Source organism: Bombyx mori, chromosome 9 (assembly GCF_030269925.1).
Source record: "Bombyx mori chromosome 9, ASM3026992v2".
NCBI lineage: Eukaryota > Metazoa > Arthropoda > Insecta > Lepidoptera > Bombycidae > Bombyx > Bombyx mori.
The window spans coordinates 1160328-1178187 of NC_085115.1; the positions used below are offsets into that span (position 1 = coordinate 1160328).

The 17860-nt window shown below is 38.3% G+C and overlaps 1 protein-coding gene and 1 long non-coding RNA gene across 3 annotated transcripts; one reads left to right on the forward strand and one right to left on the reverse strand.

The window, feature by feature from the left end:
- Positions 1–229: 229 nt before the first annotated feature.
- On the forward strand, positions 230–17773 carry LOC101737141 (muscarinic acetylcholine receptor gar-2). Of its 2 annotated transcripts, XM_038013019.2 has the most exons (6): positions 230–313; positions 1756–1889; positions 10613–10763; positions 14395–14578; positions 14982–16102; positions 16424–17773. In XM_038013019.2, the coding sequence occupies exons 2-6, from the start codon at positions 1810–1812 to the stop codon at positions 17069–17071; spliced, it is 2184 nt and encodes a 727-aa protein (XP_037868947.1). In that variant the 5' UTR covers positions 230–313; positions 1756–1809; the 3' UTR covers positions 17072–17773. The 2 variants fall into 2 exon arrangements, with proteins under 2 accessions (XP_037868947.1, XP_021208952.1); XM_021353277.3 differs by having other exon boundaries at positions 14982–17773.
- On the reverse strand, positions 1458–11836 carry LOC134199328 (uncharacterized). Its single transcript, XR_009973773.1, has 2 exons — positions 5254–11836; positions 1458–4014 (listed from the first exon to the last, which is right to left on the reverse strand). It is a non-coding gene; the product is annotated as an uncharacterized LOC134199328 (long non-coding RNA).
- Positions 17774–17860: the final 87 nt, after the last annotated feature.

Here is a 17860-nt window from a genome sequence, read left to right on the forward strand (position 1 = left end):
CTTAATTTAAGCCGTACGTGTTTTTTTAATGGCGTACGGAATTTTATCAAGGCAAACAATTTATATTTTTAGAAAAAATGTATTTCCGTAGTATTATTATTATATATTTCGGTGATAATCGATTCATTTTGACAAATGAACGGCCCAACGAATCCTTAAATTACCGCGACCAAACGAATCATGTTCACGGGACATTTTCCGAATGGGAGATCAAACATTTCTGTGTTTCCAGATGAGACGGTGCACGCGCCCTGCCGGCGAGATGGTCGCGCGGAACATTAATCAACCAGCCCCTAACGCTCACATATATCTCGTAAGTTAAACCATATAAATATATGCTGAAGCTTAGTTTATTCAGTGCCTTAAGGCAGACTAGATCGTATACTTAGGTTAAGCTATATATGTACATACATATTTTTTTTTTTTTATTGCTTAGATATGTGGACGAGCTCACAGCCCACCTGGTGTTAAGCGGTTACTGGAGCCCATAGACATCTACAAAGTAAATGCGCCACACACCTTGAGATATAAGCTCTAAGATCTCAGTATAGTTGCAACGGCTGCCCCGCCCTTCAAACCGAAACGCATTACTGCTTCACGGCAGAAATAGGCGGGGCGGTGGTACCTACCCGTGCGGACTCACAAGAGGTCCTACCACCAGTAATTACGCAAATTATAATTTTGCGGGTTTGATTTTTATTACACGATGTTATTCCTTCACCGTGGAAGTCAATCGTGAACATTTGTTGAGTACGTATTTCATTAGAAAAATTGGTACCCACCTGCGGGATTCGAACACCGTTGCATCGCTAGATACGAATGCATCGGACGTCTTATTCTTTAGGCCACGACGACTTGAAGTTGAAGTTCTCGAGTCGCGACGTCGCATGGGTAAGTCTCCCATAAGTTGGACCAACAACCTGTTGTCACGAAAGTCCACTAAATGCAGGCAACACAGGAGCGATTTTGTGGCGAGGCTTGTGGGAGGTCTATGTCTAGTGATAGCCCATATAGCAGTTCGTTTTGGAAGCCCAAAGACATCCCGAAACTAATTATACCATCCACGTTAATACATAAAGTGGATGTCTCAATAACTCTATAATGAAAGGATCATATAGAGTCTTCGCTATCAAGCAGTGCCCCTCAGGAGACGTTAGGCAGCGGCTTGGCTCTGCCCCTGGCGTTGCTGAAGTCCATGGGCGACGGTAACCACTCACCATCAGGTGGGCCGTATGCTCGTCTGCCAACAAAGGCAATAAAAAAAAAAGTAGCTTACTATGAACCTCTGCATTAAGATTTTCTGAAGGTTGTACGTAGCGTGAATTGTGTTAACGTGTGCTCGTAACGTTTGCGGCTCTGGCCCTGGCATTGCTGAAGTCCACGGGCGACGGTAATCACTCACCATCAGGTAGGCTGTGTGCTCGTCTGCCTACAAGGGCAATAAAAAAAAAGCCCACTGTTGGGAATCGCTTAACCATTTATTAACATTGTCATTAGAATTGTCAATAAATGAAATACAAATCAAAAACTAGAATTAACGACACATACATATTTCTTTATTGTAGCAATTGTAAACACACACTATTAATGGCGAACTTAAGTGAAAATAAATCGGATTTAACCTACTGAATTCTGAAATATAAAACTGCAAAACGGATCAGGAATTCACGACTTTAAACTCATCGCAATAAAAGGCTTATTGCTTTGATCGCACGATTGTACTAACGGAATACTTAACGGGATTGTGCATTTTAGTTGCAGTAAAACTCCCAGCGCTTCTCATCTCGTCAGTGAGTCGAGAGTTCCAAGATGAATTCCACCGAGACCAGCTTCGATTTCAATCGATCAACACCAATATTCAGCATCGGCACAAATTTCATTACCCAATGGTAAGAAAATAACTACACTTTTAATACCTTAACATCTATGCATATAAGTAAAATTGGAGTGTCTGTTTGTAATATTGAAATAACCGCTTTTTACTACATGCGTATGAATATAATTATATAGGATACATAAACCAAAATAACATTTTTTATAATTTTTGTCAGTTTGTTCCGGCTATTCTCTGGAATGGCTAGATGGATTTTGACGACACTTTCACTGATAGGTAGTTGATGATATAAGGGGTAACATATGCTACTTTTTTTAGAGTAGGTTTGCCCCACGGCGTCACCCGCGGTACGACAATAACCGCGGTTAACATCGCGGGACTCAGCTATCAATAATAAAATTTAATGTTTCCGAAGCGAAGCGAGGGCGGGTCGCAAGTTAATTATAAAATAAACTATACATATAAAAGGAAGACCCTGCGAAGGATTAGGATGCCGTTAAACCCATTGCTGATCAGGGGTCCAATTGTATGGGGTGTGTTGTCCACGCAGGTGAAGCTGTGAGCGGGAAGCTAGTAAACAATAGAAACAAAATTAATTAGAAATAGCTCGCAGAGTTTTAATCGTTGGTTCTTCTAAAGACCGTGGCTCTTTTCAGAACCTTTATTAGATATTGTCAAATTCAAAAATTATAAGTAAGCCTATTGTTTAATTAAATTATTCTTAAATTGAATACAAATTATCGATCTAATTTCAAATAATTCGATGAAAAAATATTATCGATATAATATAATGTAAAAAATAATAATAAAGAAACATTCGATATAATCAACTCACATTGATTGTAATAAGTTCATGGAATAAAAATGTAAGCTTCCAATTTGTTTTGATACTAAACAATAAGACAAATTGAAACTACCTTTCAAGATAATAAACTTTGTTCTTGCGGTGTTGTGAGTCTAAACGAGTAAGTTTCACCAATTTAACCGGTTTCACCGCGAGACAAAAGCCAATTCATTTGGAGTCCAAATATAAACCATAAAATTAAATTAAACAAAAAACAACATGATGATTTTGCTTGAACAAAAAACCGCTTTATTTTATTAAGTGATTCCTAATTGTAAATCATTAAATATTTTAGTTGGAAGTGAGACGTCTTTTGAGGCCGCACGAGTAGGTAACAGCAGCCTGCTTATTTCTATCGCGTTTCGCTTTGAAGGGTGGGGCAGCCGTTGTGCTGAAAACTAAGACTTAGAACTCATGTCTCAAGTTGAAGAGTGGTATTATACTCCGGGCGGATATCGGACGTCGGGTGAAAGAGTGTAAGGGAGTTAGGGAGTTAGGGTCACAATTCATTAGGACATCCCTTGGGACCGCGGTGCGCTCCCAACTTCTGGGGATGGTCCAGTCCCACATACCACGCGCGCCCCCTAGGCACAGGGAACTCATAGAAGGTTCCGCCCCAAAAAAAAAAGTTGATGGCATTAACGTAGTTGGGGACTACTTAACACCAGATGGGCCGTGAGCACTTTTACCCATATTAGCAATAAAAATAATAATTAAAACACTGATCAAATAACTGTTTTAATATCTTTTGTTATTAATATTCTTCTTCTTTATATATAAAAACGAATTGCTGTTCGTTAGTCTCGTTAAAACTCAAGAATGGCTGGACCGATTTGGCTAATTTTGGTCTTGAATTATTTGTAGAAGTCCAGAGAAGGTTCAAAAGGTAGATAAATGCTCGGAATTAAATAAAAATAACAATGTTGTTTTCCCTTTGATGTGTTCCCCGTCGGACGGATTCCTTTTGTTTGTTTTAAGTTTATTTTATAAAAAAGTTTAGGTCTTTTATTTATCGATTGAGACACTACGAAGCCTGCCGGGTCGGCTAGTTTAAATTAAATTTATATCACTAGTATGAAGCGTGATTGAAAAACTACCTAAAAATCATTTAAGACCTCTTCGCGATGTAAGCTTAACTAAATAAAACGACCCAAACAAGGTCAAAGCGAAAGCAGAAGTGCGGGCGTATGAAAAAATCATAAAATCGAACTCCAGGCGATACTACGTCGGTCCATGTTGCGACACGGCTCGTAAAATCCAGTATTCAGTAGCTTTTTGCTTGGAATTGCTCGCCGGCGATCCGTTGTAACATCTTGTTCTATCTATTTAGAAAACTCTGAAAAAATGAATTACCAGAAAAAATATTATTACAAACATAATATTTTTTATAATATAGAAATATTATAAAATATATAATATATAATTTTATAATATATAATATATAATTTCTATAATATAAATCATAAAGTACTCGTGGATTTCAACTTGCTCGTAGTTGAAAACCACTTGGCAAACTTCAAAGTAATTTCAATCGCAAAATTTTCATTGACTTTATTTGAATATACTCGCAATAGCGTTCCAATCGGAACCCCAGATAGCTTAGTGGCAACTATTTACCATATAGAAAGGCCAATCCAGGCGATTTGAATACATAAATATTATATGAAATTATTCTTGTCCATCTCACGCTTGTCTGGAAGAGATTGCTCTTAGCGTCGCGTGTTGAGCGATGCACCGGTGTTCGAATCTCAGGCGGGTACCAATTTTTCTAATGAAATACGTACTCAACTAATATGTTCACGATTGACTTCCACGGTGAAGGAATAACATCGTGTAATAAAAATCAAGCCCGCAAAATTATAATTTGCGTAATTACTGGTAGTAGGACCTCTTGTGAATCCGCGCGGGTGGGTACCACCACCTTGCCTATTTCTGCCGTGAAGCAGTAATGCGTTTCGGTTTGAAGGGTGGGGCAGCCGTTGTAACTATACTTGAGATCTTAGAACTTATATCTCAAGATGAGTGGCGCATTCACGTTGTGGATGTCTATGGGCTCCAATCACCACTTAATACCAGGTGGGCTGTGAGATCGTCCAACCATCTAAGCTATAAAAAAAACTAAATTCAAGCTAATGTATGTAGTTAACCGACTAACTCAGAATGTAGTCTAGGATAGCAGGCTTTATGCTAAATGAAGTCTTACTCCTTAAAAACACAAATTCCTTACTGAAATTTTGACCATAGATTCACTACAGACATTTTGAAACGACTGATTAAATACGAACCAAGCTGCGAATGATATTTCACCCTTGGAACCGACTACATTCGGTTTATAGCCTCTCGAATATCATCCCTCGAGGCTATAAATCTTTAGACACGTCAGCAAGTCTTCAAAACGAGCGAAGGAGATTTGAAATATATGGCATTTATAGAGTTTTATTGTGTCCAATCCGATTGGAATGCTTTTATTATTTCTCAACGTTTTATACGTATTTTATTTAATTGGTTTCCAAGCCCAAGGCCGTTCTAATATGAAAAATACCCGCAAATTTTATAATTATTCATACCAACTTACCGGTAAGGCGTTTTCTTTAGTGGCACGGATAAGTGTCATCATTGTTTATTGCTGTCGCGTACCATTCATTCGTTCCAGTTTTAACTATGAAATAGCCGTTAGAACCGATATATTCTTTGAGAAAAGCCGCACGCCACGGTAATTTTCTTATAGTGGCCGCCTCTATCTACATATCTGACCAAGGTGAAGCTGCAACACAAAGCCGCCGTCGCCCGAAGCATGTCATGACCGATCGCCAGTATCCACTCTCGGTGCTTTTAAGCTTTCGAAGCACCGGTCACCGTTCTCGTGGAGCTCGTCAAGGAATTCAACGTGTAAGCTAACCCATACACACCATGAGAGCTTCTCACCGATTCTTCTTAGTAGGTCGCGATTCAGATCCGGTGGGAGATTCAGTGAAGCACTGCTCTTGCTAGGCCAGTTTTAGCAAACTCTCTCAAGTTGAGCTTGTGAGCTTACCTACCCGTAAATGAGTAGGTGGAATAGTCCCTTAGATTACCAGCTATTAGTTAAGGAAAAAAGCAGACTTTCACGGCGTCGGCAACATCCCACCAATTTCACCAGTAATATCACCAGCTTTCACCGGTTATCTAGAACCGATGGCTGAAAACAATAAGAATGCCATTTAATTTTGTAACAACCCGTGCCCTTTTGTTTAACGTTATTTCTTGTGTATTTCTTCTTAGTAGTTTGCACTGTTGGCAGAGTGGTCATGGCCATCAGTTCAATAGAGGGTTAATTAATAAACTATTCGGAATGCTTAATTGAGGTGCGGTGGAAGTATACAGAATTTCCTAACTGGTGGTACAGCGTCTTGTGAACCATGGAGTAGGTACCATCCCACCCATTTCAGCCCCGAAATCAATACATTCTGGTTTGAATGAAGGTGGAGCAGACGTTTTAGTGTTAAAACTAAGACTAATTTTAGATGGGCAGCATCAGTTCCGTTGTTGATGCCCCTGGGCTCCACGTAACACCGGGCGGACTGTAAACTCCTTGACTCGTCTAAATAATAAAATAAAAAAGATTCTCAAAGAACCGTGCGGATTCTCGATATCATTAAGTATAAAACGGGTTTTACAGTTTCACATTCGCCCTACGTCGTATGTGGGTAACATTAACAGCAGCCGTGTAATGGGCTCGTATACGCCAAAAATTTGCCTTCAGAGAGAGAGAGAGAGAGAGAGAGAGAGAGAGAGAGAGAGTATTTGTACACCAAAAAACAAATAAACAGTGCGATACATTAAAAACAAAAAAAGGACAATTGGCGGTCTTATCGCTAAGAGCGATCTCTTCCAGACAACCATCAGGTGGACAAGAATCATTTGGAAACGAACTACGCGCGGTGTACCATTCCAGTGAAATACATACACATATATGTACACATACATATACACATACATATCTCCGTAAATATACATACCGACGTTTGAAAGGCAAACGTGACTAAGCGACAATGCGTGAACTTTATAGTAGACTAATTTAAAGTTGAAATACCTGAAAACAAAATTTATTTTAACGAATCCAGCTGTAGTAGAATCTAACTAGTAGCCGTAGGATTGAAATGATTTTAATAGATCTAGAAATATATTTTTTTTGCGCATCGAATATGGTTATTGCCTATCATTTATATACAAAGGAGTTATTGTCGCTTAGTCATGTTTGCCTTTCAAGCGTCGATACGATAATTAATACAAAATAATTGGAAATCTTCATTGGCAGAAAATTTAAGTTCGCTTCACATGAATTCCATAAATAAATAATATCTGTTATCGAGAAAGTCAATGAACTTAATAACACGCCTGATTGATCATTTCCTCGGAATAAACATTAACAATGGAACCATGAAATTTATTAACGCAAACACGATTGTTTTACAAAATAAATAATATCTGAATGATTGATGAGGACCGTCGTTCGGTAAAGGCGAACTAAACTTAACTATATAATTGGGAAAATCGTTCGGAAAGAGGAAAAAATTCAATCAGCTTCTTTGGAAAGCTAATAAGCTTTGGGAAAGGATAAAAAAGTTCTATTATTGCTTTTTGTTTTTGTTGTTGGTTACACTTCTCCTAAACAATATTTACCGTTAAAAATTCAATCGAAGTACAAATCTCTTTTTTAATTGCTTAGATGGGTGGACGAGCTCACAGCCCACCTGGTGTTAAGTGGTCACTGGAGTCCATAGACAACCACAACGTAAATGCGCCACCCACCTTGAGATATAAGCTCTAAGGTCGCAAGTATAGTTACAACGGCTGCCCGCCCTTCAAACCGAAACGCATTACTGCTTCGCGGCAGAAATAGGCAGGGTGGTGGTACCCACCCGCGCGGACTCACAAGAGGTCCTACCACCACCAGTAAAATCTGTTTTCATTCTCAAATTTCTCCATAACAAGATAATACAAATGTTTAATCTACTCATAAACATATCGCAATGAATTCCTTTACTTATAAAAAAACCTTTTTCTTTATGACAGTTGAATGAAAAAGATCGCTCTTACCGAAAATACCTTTATGTTATACTGTGCTAAAATTTGCATTTTTTTAGGATTTTACTTTTTTTTTTATTGCCCTTGTAGGCAGACGAGCATACGGCCTACCTGATGGTGAGTGGTTATCGTCGCCCGTGGACTTCAGCAATGCCAGGGACAGAGCCAAGCCGCTGCCTACCGCTTAATACTCTCCACAAGCCTCGTTTGAAGAAGGACATGTCATAGCGCTCGGGAAACACCGTGGAGGGGAGCTCATTCCATAGCCGGATGGTACGTGGCAAAAAAGATCTCTGGAAACGCACTGTGGATGACCGCAGTGGTTCCAGGTAGTACGGATGAACTCTACTCCGGTGGCGGGCGGTGCGATGGTAAAAACGAGATACCGGTATCATCTCGAATAATTCCTCAGAGCACTCCCCATGGAACATACGGTACAAAATACAGAGGGAACCGAAGTCCCTCCGCAGACCCAGAGGTTCCAAACGGTTCCAGAGGTTACTTTAGTGAGGATAATATTATCATGAAACATCTTCCGAGAAGTAATGATGCGTGCTAGCTTGAATGGTGTGGGCAGTCGTTACGTAATATGTATATTTGAGACACCAACCTCATGTCTCAAGGTTCATTCACGCTGTGATGTCTTAACACAAGGCAATCTGAGCTCGTATCTAAGCGAGAAAGTAAAGAATTTGGTTCAAAAACCACGAAAACCTTTCTCGATTTGAGGCCCAGGTCGTTGTGTAGGTCAACCTTCCTCAAGAACCACGGAGCACCGACGACTAGCTTCCAAAAACGAGATTGTAGGGATTGGAGGGTGTCTAAGTGTGTGCGATCCGCGTGAGCGAACACCACACTCGCGTAAGTCATGTTCGGCATTATGTAAGTTTTGCAAAGTGTCACCTTGTTCCGTAGGGACATTTTACTCCGGTTACAGATCATGGGATAGAGTCTGCCGAGAATAAACGCGGCACGGTCGCGGACTGTTTTTATATGCGGCCGGAATGTCATGGATGCATCCAGGGTGACCTTACTGGCCCAGGGAATAGGTTGGCCGAAGAGGGTGATCGGGGGTGTGATATTTCTCCTCCTAATTCGGGAGGAATTCCACGTAGAGTTTCCCGTTTGAAATAACACTGCTGTGCTTTTCGCTGCGTTAATGTCTATGCGCCATTTTTGAAACCACTGTCCGAGGGTTACAGCTGCGCTCTGGAGCTTACTCGTCATTAAGGACTTGTTCTTACTCGAGTAGTAAGCGGTTGTGTCGTAAGCGAATAAGGCGAACTGGGCCGGTGGCGACCGGTGAAGGTCGTTAATAAATAAACTAAATAGGAGCGGCGTTAAACAAACTCTTAGAGTGTATTAAATTTAGTACTTGATGAGCCGATGACGTCAGACCAATCCCCCTCCACTATTCAAATTTAGTTGAGAGCATTTTTTTTTTTTCATTTTTTATTGCCCGTGTAGGCAGACCAGTCATGCACTTCGGTTCAAAGAGCAATACAACCTATGTTGTGTGATACAGCCGGTGTGAACTAAAGTCCGCGCGCGAGATAAGCAATAAAATGACTGTTCAACTTCAACGTTGAAAAACCATGAATTTTCACCGAAATCTTTGGCATGACTTAAATTCGAAGATAGGCGATACTCAGAAGAGTTAATTAAACAAAATGTTTACTGTCTTACACGCACTAATCAAAGCAGTCTTCCCGTTTCAAAACAACACTTGATAAACTCAACCGACTTTATATTTTTAAAAAAAGTTTAAGAAAAACTAAAACACACGCTGTTATAGAATATCCATCTAAAATGGATGTCGGTGCGCGGTGTCAATAGTTTTAATATTTTATTGACCGATATGAGTAAAAGTCTTATAATTTTGATAATATCTTAAAAGTACCGCACGCTTTTTTTACAATAAATTTATTTTCTATATTTTAGTTGAATTTTCCATAAACGCGTGTTTTTAAATGTTTTTTTAAAACTATTATTTATTTTTCATTTTTTAGTTTATTATCATTGTGTACCATAAATTATTCATTAATGTACATTCAGGCAAACATGACAGTTTCCAATTTGCTAAGTGAAAAATAGAAGGCGCTAAAATGAATTTGTTGTTTTGACTGCCGAAAGTAAATAACGGATCTAACTGCTTAAAATATTGAATAGTCATCGGTCCTTGATAAGTATGCAAAATTTCGAGTTAATGCGACGTTTTGAAGGAGCTCAAAATCATGTTCAAAGATTCCGTTACATACGAACACTAGCCGTATTCGCCCGCTTTGCTGGGCATTTAAAATTATTATTTATAGCTGACCCGGCAGACTTCGTAGTGCCTCAATCGATAAATAAAATACCTAAACTTTTGTATAAAATAAACTTAAAACAAACAAAAGGAATCCGTCCGACGGGAGACACATAAAAGGAAAAACAAAATTGTTATTTTTATTTTATTCCGAGCATTTTCATATTTATTTACCTTTTAAACCTTCTCTGGACTTCCACAAATGATTCAAGACCAAAATTAGCCAAATCGGTCCAGCCATTCTCGAGTTTTAGCGACACTAACGAACAGCAATTCATTTTTATATAAATAGAAGAAGAAGATTGTCATTATTATTAAGGAGTCCAACACTCATATAAATATTTAGCCTATCCATTAAATACATGCATTTTCTACATGGATACCAAGTTTTAAGTCAATCGGATGCATGATTCAGTAGTTATAACGGAACATCCGTAAAAACCACTGTAGATTTATGTATTAGTATAGGTAGATACGTATGAAGCTAACAAAAGCGTATTATATTAATAAGCAAGGTTTGTTAATTCTCGATGTATTTTTTATAAGTGTGTGTTCGACGCAGGAAAATTCAGAAGCTGAAACAGAAAGCCTGCGCCTACTACTCCACGTACGAGGAATGCCAGACCAACGTTCTTCTCAACAACGTTACCAACATAACCGGAATGTATATTTACAATGGCAGCATTGAGAGCATTTTCATCGACCCAAGTCCGGTGAGTCGTGCTTAGTAGTACGTAGTTTATAGATTCGTTTTTTCTAATTTACAATGCTAATATTTTTATATTTTTTATTGATTAAATGGGTGGACCAGCTCACAGTCCACCTGGTGTTAATTGGTTACTGGAGCCCATAGACATATACTACGTAAATGCGATACCCACCTTGAGATATAAGTTTTAATGTCTCAGTATAGTTACAACGGCTGCCCCACCCTTCAAACCGAAACGCATTACTGTTTCACGGCAGAAATAGGCAAGGTGATGGTACCTATCCGTGCGGACTCACGAGAGGTCCTACCACCAGTAATTACGCAAATTATAATTTTGCGGGTTTGATTTTTACTACACGATATCATTCCTTCGCCGTGGAAGTCCATCGTAACATTTGTTAAGTATGTAACGCATTAGAACAATTGGTACCTGCCTGCGGGATTCGAATCCCGATGCATCGCTAGATACAAATGCACCGCTACTACCAAACTAAGTTTTTGATCAACTAAACGTGATGTAATAACATGCATGAGATATCAGATATCATAAACTTGACAAGCAATAGAGCATCCTGATTTTTTGTAGGGACTCCGCTGTACTGTAATTCCAAAGGTCACAAAAAAGGAAGCGACATTTTATTGTGATTTCGACACATTCGATGACCGCTTACTCCAAATGCGACACAAATGTAATCTATATATCTATATACATAAAAATGAATTGCTGTTCGTAAGTCTCACTAAAACTCGAGAACGGCTGGACCGATTTGGCTAATTTTGGTCTTGAATTATTTGTAGAAGTCCAGAAAAGGTTTAAATGGTAGATAAATATGAAAATGCTTAGAATTACATAAAAATAACAATTTTGTTTTTCCTTTTATGTGTCCCCCGTCGGATGGATTCCTTTTGTTTGTTTTAAGTTTATTTTATACAAAAGTTTAGGTCTTTTGATTTATCGATTGAGGCACTACGAACTCTGCCGGGTCAGCTAGACGTCGAATAAATATAGTCCGCAAAACGACGGAAAACAAAACGACATAAGCACACATCACGTGAACCCATTTATTTTTACACACGACAAAATGCAAACACAATTTGCGCGATACTGTTTGCCGTTCGTTTCTCGGCAAGGAAACGCGGAGGCGCGGTACATTGTTTAACATCGACACGACAGTTAATCGATTGGACACCATTATCGACAACACTAGACTGTGTCATGGGCGATGAGCTGGCCACAGTCGATCGTAACACAGATGTGCAAGTTTTGCAAAACCATTTACACGATTAATTTAGCGTTTAGGTTCTATTATTGGTGCTTAAATGAATACCCGATATGAAGTCTAGCTAATACATATATTTTTATATTCGTGCTTCACGCTTAGCGTCATTATTTTGTGGTATTTAATATTGAATCTGTGTTCTACGAATTTATTGATTTTTTTAACATCGCAACGACAGTTAATCGATTGGACACCATTATCGACAGCACTAGACTGTGTCATGGGCGATGAGCTCGCCACAGTCGATCGAAACACAGATGTGCAAGTTTTGCAAAACACTTTGCACGATTAATTTAGCGTTTAGGTTATATTATTGGTGCTTAAATAGATACCCGATATGAAGTCTAGCTAATACATGTTATTTTTATATTCGTTCTTCACGCTTAGCGTCATTATTTGTGGCATTTAATATTGAATCTGTGTTCTACGAATTTATTGACTTTTCATTTTCTAACCATTTCGCATCACTATGGCGCTGACATTAATAATTAATAATACATAGTTTATTAGAGTTGTGAAGTTCAAATTACAAGCTGATCCTGCACGCGTATTGCCGAAATTTCTATATTAATTTTTAGAGTTTGATGTTTAGCAATATTCTGACTATAAGATATTAATTTAAAATATGAAATCAATCCAGCAAAACAAGAGACGTGCTTATCAACATTCATAATACAAACTATAAATTAAAGATATTTAGAAACAATATTTTAACGGCAGAGCTTACACAATCTTATAGTGAATATCTTATACCTTTAAACAAGCATTTCTTGTATATTAATATATATTATATAATCTGAATCTCGGAAACGGCTCCAACGATTTTCATAAAATTTAGTATACAGGGGATTTCGGGGGCGATAAATCGATCTAGATTTTCAGAAAATGTTTTTTTATTCGTGTTTTCAATAATCTTCAGGAAAGACAAAGCGAAGCGTGACCGGGTTTCAGTAGTCTTCTGTTTATATTTTATAATATTAAAAGACAAAGACAAGAAAGATGAGATAGTACCGTAAATGTACGACAGGTGGCATCAGTGTCGTTTCAACAAATTGGTAGGTACATTTCGTAAATCAATCGATAGTTTCAGCGGAACGTTGTATGGCTTTACTTGTAGAAAACAATTCTACGCGCGTTCACACTTCAACCTCCTTTGTTTTATCTATATATTAATACGTGAAGCTTGAAAACTTTGTATCCCTTTTTACGAAAATTGCGCAGACGGAGGAGTATGAAATTTTCCACACTTATAGAGAATATAGAGAAGAAGTGCACAATGCTAATTTTTTTTTTTAAATAATGCATAAAAGATACATTAAATCAATAAAGAAAACAGTACACACACTACCATGTATTCGACACACACACGCATAATATTTATTTATTGTCAAACTTTTGTTCTTGACTTCTGTGGTTAAATTGAGAATAGATTAAATATTGTTTGTCTTTATTAATATTTTTCTATAGTGTAGTCTTGGCGAAATTTGTGATTATAGAAGTATAAAATACAATCATAATAGTGTATAAACTTACAATTCCAATTAATTATAGTCTTTCGATCTAGAATTTCGACTACTGCGGGACCTCTAGTAATTGTAAATAGAAATGCTTTAACAAAAACCGACTTCAAATAGAAAAAAAAAATTATATTCCAAAACAAATTAATATACACTAAAAGCAATAATTATCGAAATCGGGTGGCGTGATATTGAGTTATTCATCTATTTTTCGCGCACGTACTTAATCGAAATTTAAGACTTATACGGTTTTCTCATGAATACCGTTATAAGAACTGGACTAAATTGAAATGGGACCTCACAGTAAGCTTTCTAATAAAAAAATAATCATCAAAATCGATTCACCCAGTCAAAAGTTATGAGGTAACAAACATTTAAAAAAACATACAGTCGAACTGAGAACCTCCTCCTTTTTTGAAGTCGGTTAAAAAGAAAATTCATCGTTTTTCTATAACGACTATAAATAGCTTACAGTTTGCTGGACAGGGACAAAGAACTAATCCGCGCCGTCTTCGGGAATTACTCAGAAATTCAAGATTAAACGTGAGCTTACAAACGATTTCTTGGGATCATTAACGCTCGGATTAACTCAGCTCTTTATTTTTATGGCAAAGAACGTTTTATTATTAACTGAGTCTAACTCTGAATGCCTGTAGTCTTCGGTTGGAGATTGTTACATTACAACGTTTTTTTTTAAATGTTTTGAAGTGTATTTATTTTTAATGTTAGTCCTCAAAAAAAATTGGATCTTTGGTCTTAATTTTTTCCGTCTAGCCCCCTTTCGCAACGCGCGATAAGGAACTTCGTTCCAATAAGACATTTTGTTTCTGTCAACCAGCCAGAAGTGATCCCGCCTTTCCCGTTGTGGATGGCAATTATCTTCGCCACGTGTTTGGTGATGGTGATCCTGCTCACCGTCAGTGGTAATGTGCTGGTGCTACTCGCTTTCCTCGTTGACAGAACAATACGTCAGCCAAGTAACTACTTCATCGCGTCCCTAGCTGCCACCGATTTGCTGATTGGTAAGAACTATTGTAACATTTTTATTAATCTATACTAATATATAAATCTACAGTGGTTTATACGGATGTTCCGTTATAACTACTGAACCATGCATCCGATTGACTTTAAACTTGGTATCCATGTAGAAAATACATGTACTTAATGGATAGGCTAATATTTATATGAGTATTGGACTCCCTACACCAGTTGCGGGGGCGTTAATTATGAGAATCTTTGTGGGGGTGAGAAATAATAATGTTAATTTTAAATGCCCAGCGAAGCAGACGGGTACAGCTAGCAATATATAAAAACAAATAATTTCTATTAATTGATTTTGTATCGTAAGCTAGCCGCCCAATCTAGTACCATACAATAAAATATGAACTAAAACTCAAATGGTATCATACAAAATTTTCTTCGCAGGAACTTTATCACTCCCGTTTTACACCGACTACGTATTAAAAGGATATTGGCATCTTGGACCACTTCTTTGCGACCTCTGGCTATCAGTTGATTACACAGTATGTCTAGTGTCTCAATACACTGTACTACTAATTACGGTCGACCGATTTTGTAGCGTCAAAATAGCAACTAGATACAGAGCATGGAGAACCAAGAACCGAGTCATCTGGATGGTCACGGTGACGTGGTTGATACCTGCTATACTATTTTTTACAACCATATTTGGATGGGAGCATTTCGTTGGCTACCGAGATTTACAAGAGGGCGAATGCGCAGTACAATTTCTAAAAGATCCCGTTTTCAACACTGCTTTGATTATAGGGTACTACTGGACCACGCTTTTTGTTTTGATTATCTTGTACGCTGGGATTTTCAAAACAGCGTACGATATGCAAAAGAAAAGTGAAGCTAAGCAGAGAAAAATGCAGTCTATGGTGGCTTTGAGTGCCGGAGTTATGTCAGGAATGGCTGGACGAGCAGCTGGAGTATCAGGACTGTCGAACACAGGAATATCCAGTGAGGAACAAGTTAAAGCATCTGATGTAATTCGTAAAGACTCCACATCAAAAGGATCGTTAGCAGCTCCACTTCTCACGTTAGGTGGCTCGACTGACTCGAACTCTAGCCAGAAGTCGTCTGCACATAAAAGCAGTGCTACTGGTACAAACACATCAACAACCGCTGATTCAGATGAGAGAAAAGAGGACCATGTAGAACAAGAGAGATCGAGTAGCCCTGCATTTGATTCCGATGACGAAAGTACTACTCAATCTAACATCAAAAAGCGACCTTCTGTAGCCAACTTAGTAATGCAGACGGGAGCAATGCAGTTACTTAACAATATGCGATTTAGTGGGGGAGTGCTGATCAAGACCGATTTGAGGCAATCCCCTTTTGTGAAAAATGAATTAACAAAACCACAGACCTCTCTTTCACAAATTTCTGAAAAAAGCTTACTGGACACAGACAACTACGACACACTAAGCCATGGCCAATCTTCCGTACCCGCTGCACCCCTCTCCACAGTCAGCTTCATGTCTCCGTCTTCATCAGGCATCGGAACACCGTCCGACCAGCGCGAGGTATCAACTACTATTTTTCAAAGAATCATCACTCCTCCATCAGAATTCAGATCTAGTCCATCCATTTCGGAGAGCCCCCCTTCTTGTTCAGAATCATCTAGAACTGGTAGAACGAGACTGGTAAAAGGTGACGGTACCACGTATGACGTGTTAGTTGGCTTAGACGGTGCAGATTTTCGATATATGGACGAGAGCTCTGTCATCGTACCGTCTCCTACTTACGAAAGTCCTCCATCATCAATGACATTTCCTACCGCGACTGAACCATCTTCACCTCCGAATCAAAATTCTGGTAACGTAACGAATACGTCATTATTGCAGGCTGCTCTCATAAGAGCGACCGCAGAAGCCCAACTGACTCCACCCAAAAGTAGTAGCTCGCCTCCTCAGCCAATAAAGGTTAACACCGAGGTAAGTCTCACAGCGGGCGAGCGGCCCAAGCCAGTGATCACTCTCGTGGCGTCTACCTCCAACAATAATGAAACAAAGTCCACGAAGCGTTCCGAACTAAAAGATTCTCCATTAAAACTTAACCCCACGTTAAGCCCCGCTGTAGAAACTAGTGACATATCCACAAATGCTGTAACTGGGTCGAGCCGAAGCAACTCTAAGAAAGAGTTCGTAAAAAGCATAGGAAAGAAATTAAAAGTTAAGCGATCGAAACGGGACGGCTTTTTTCCGAGCATCGGGCGACAAAAATCGAAATCGGAAAATCGAGCTAGGAAAGCATTCCGAACGATTTCCTTTATATTAGGGGCGTTCGTTGTCTGTTGGACTCCTTACCATATCCTAGCACTTGTCGAAGGATTTTGCACTAATCCTCCGTGCATCAACAAACACTTTTATATGTTCTCGTATTTCCTGTGCTACGCGAACAGTCCTATAAATCCGTTTTGCTACGCACTGGCCAACCAGCAATTCAAAAAAACATTCACAAGACTACTACGAGGTGACTTTCACATCACCTAGTCTATGTACATAGGTCACAGAAACGCGTGAATCTAGACAAGACATTCGTCTGAATCTATTACGCGTACAATTGTGATATTTATTAAAAAACAATCTTACAATAAGACAATACAAGTATTAAAAGAAGTCTTCTAAGCTTTTGATGTGTAGGAACACTGTATGTTAACATGTGCTGAGTGTATGATGCGTATGCTTTATAAAAGCAAAATCTGTTTGTAATTAATGTTGTAATATTAGTGTTTGTAAATTTTCTTTCATCTGAAATGTTCAGAAGTGACAATAAATTCTTATTAATCATGTAAATAAAGGTGAAAATCGAGTCTCTTCATATTTCTAGTCTGTAAGGGAAATATCAGTAACGATATCTTTTATAGATCTGTATTAGATTATGAAAAATTAGTCAAATAAGCGAAATTGAATGTTGAAATGCTGTTGAAAAAATCGTGGAATCTCAGAAAATAATGTGGTTTTTTATTCTTTTTCTTTATCGTATTTTATAGATAATGCTATAAAGCTTTAAGCTCAGAGCCCAGCTAAAGCTTTTCAGCGTTTGAGGTCTTTGCGTAAGTACTTTATCGGAATCATTTTTGTTGGCCTAATAATGTAAGTTAAGTATATTATGTGGTTAGTGTAGTGTTATTTATTAGTCATACTGTGTTCTCCAGTCTTATTTAAGATAATATCCAATTATGTATAATATCATTAAGGCGATTCAATGTTTTTTTTATATTACATAATGAGATATATAATGAATAAGGTACATTCTGAGAAATCTTTGTAAAACTGTTT

What these genes read in the sequence shown, in the direction of transcription:
- LOC101737141 (XM_021353277.3), top strand. Translation starts at nt 1,810, where the DNA reads ATGAATTCCACCGAGACCAGCTTCGATTTCAATCGATCAACACCAATA. An exon ending in ACAAATTTCATTACCCAATG is followed by an intron (nt 1,890 to 10,612) that starts GTAAGAAAATAA and finishes TGTTCGACGCAG; the next exon opens with GAAAATTCAGAAGCTGAAAC. An exon ending in TTTTCATCGACCCAAGTCCG is followed by an intron (nt 10,764 to 14,394) that starts GTGAGTCGTGCT and finishes TCTGTCAACCAG; the next exon opens with CCAGAAGTGATCCCGCCTTT.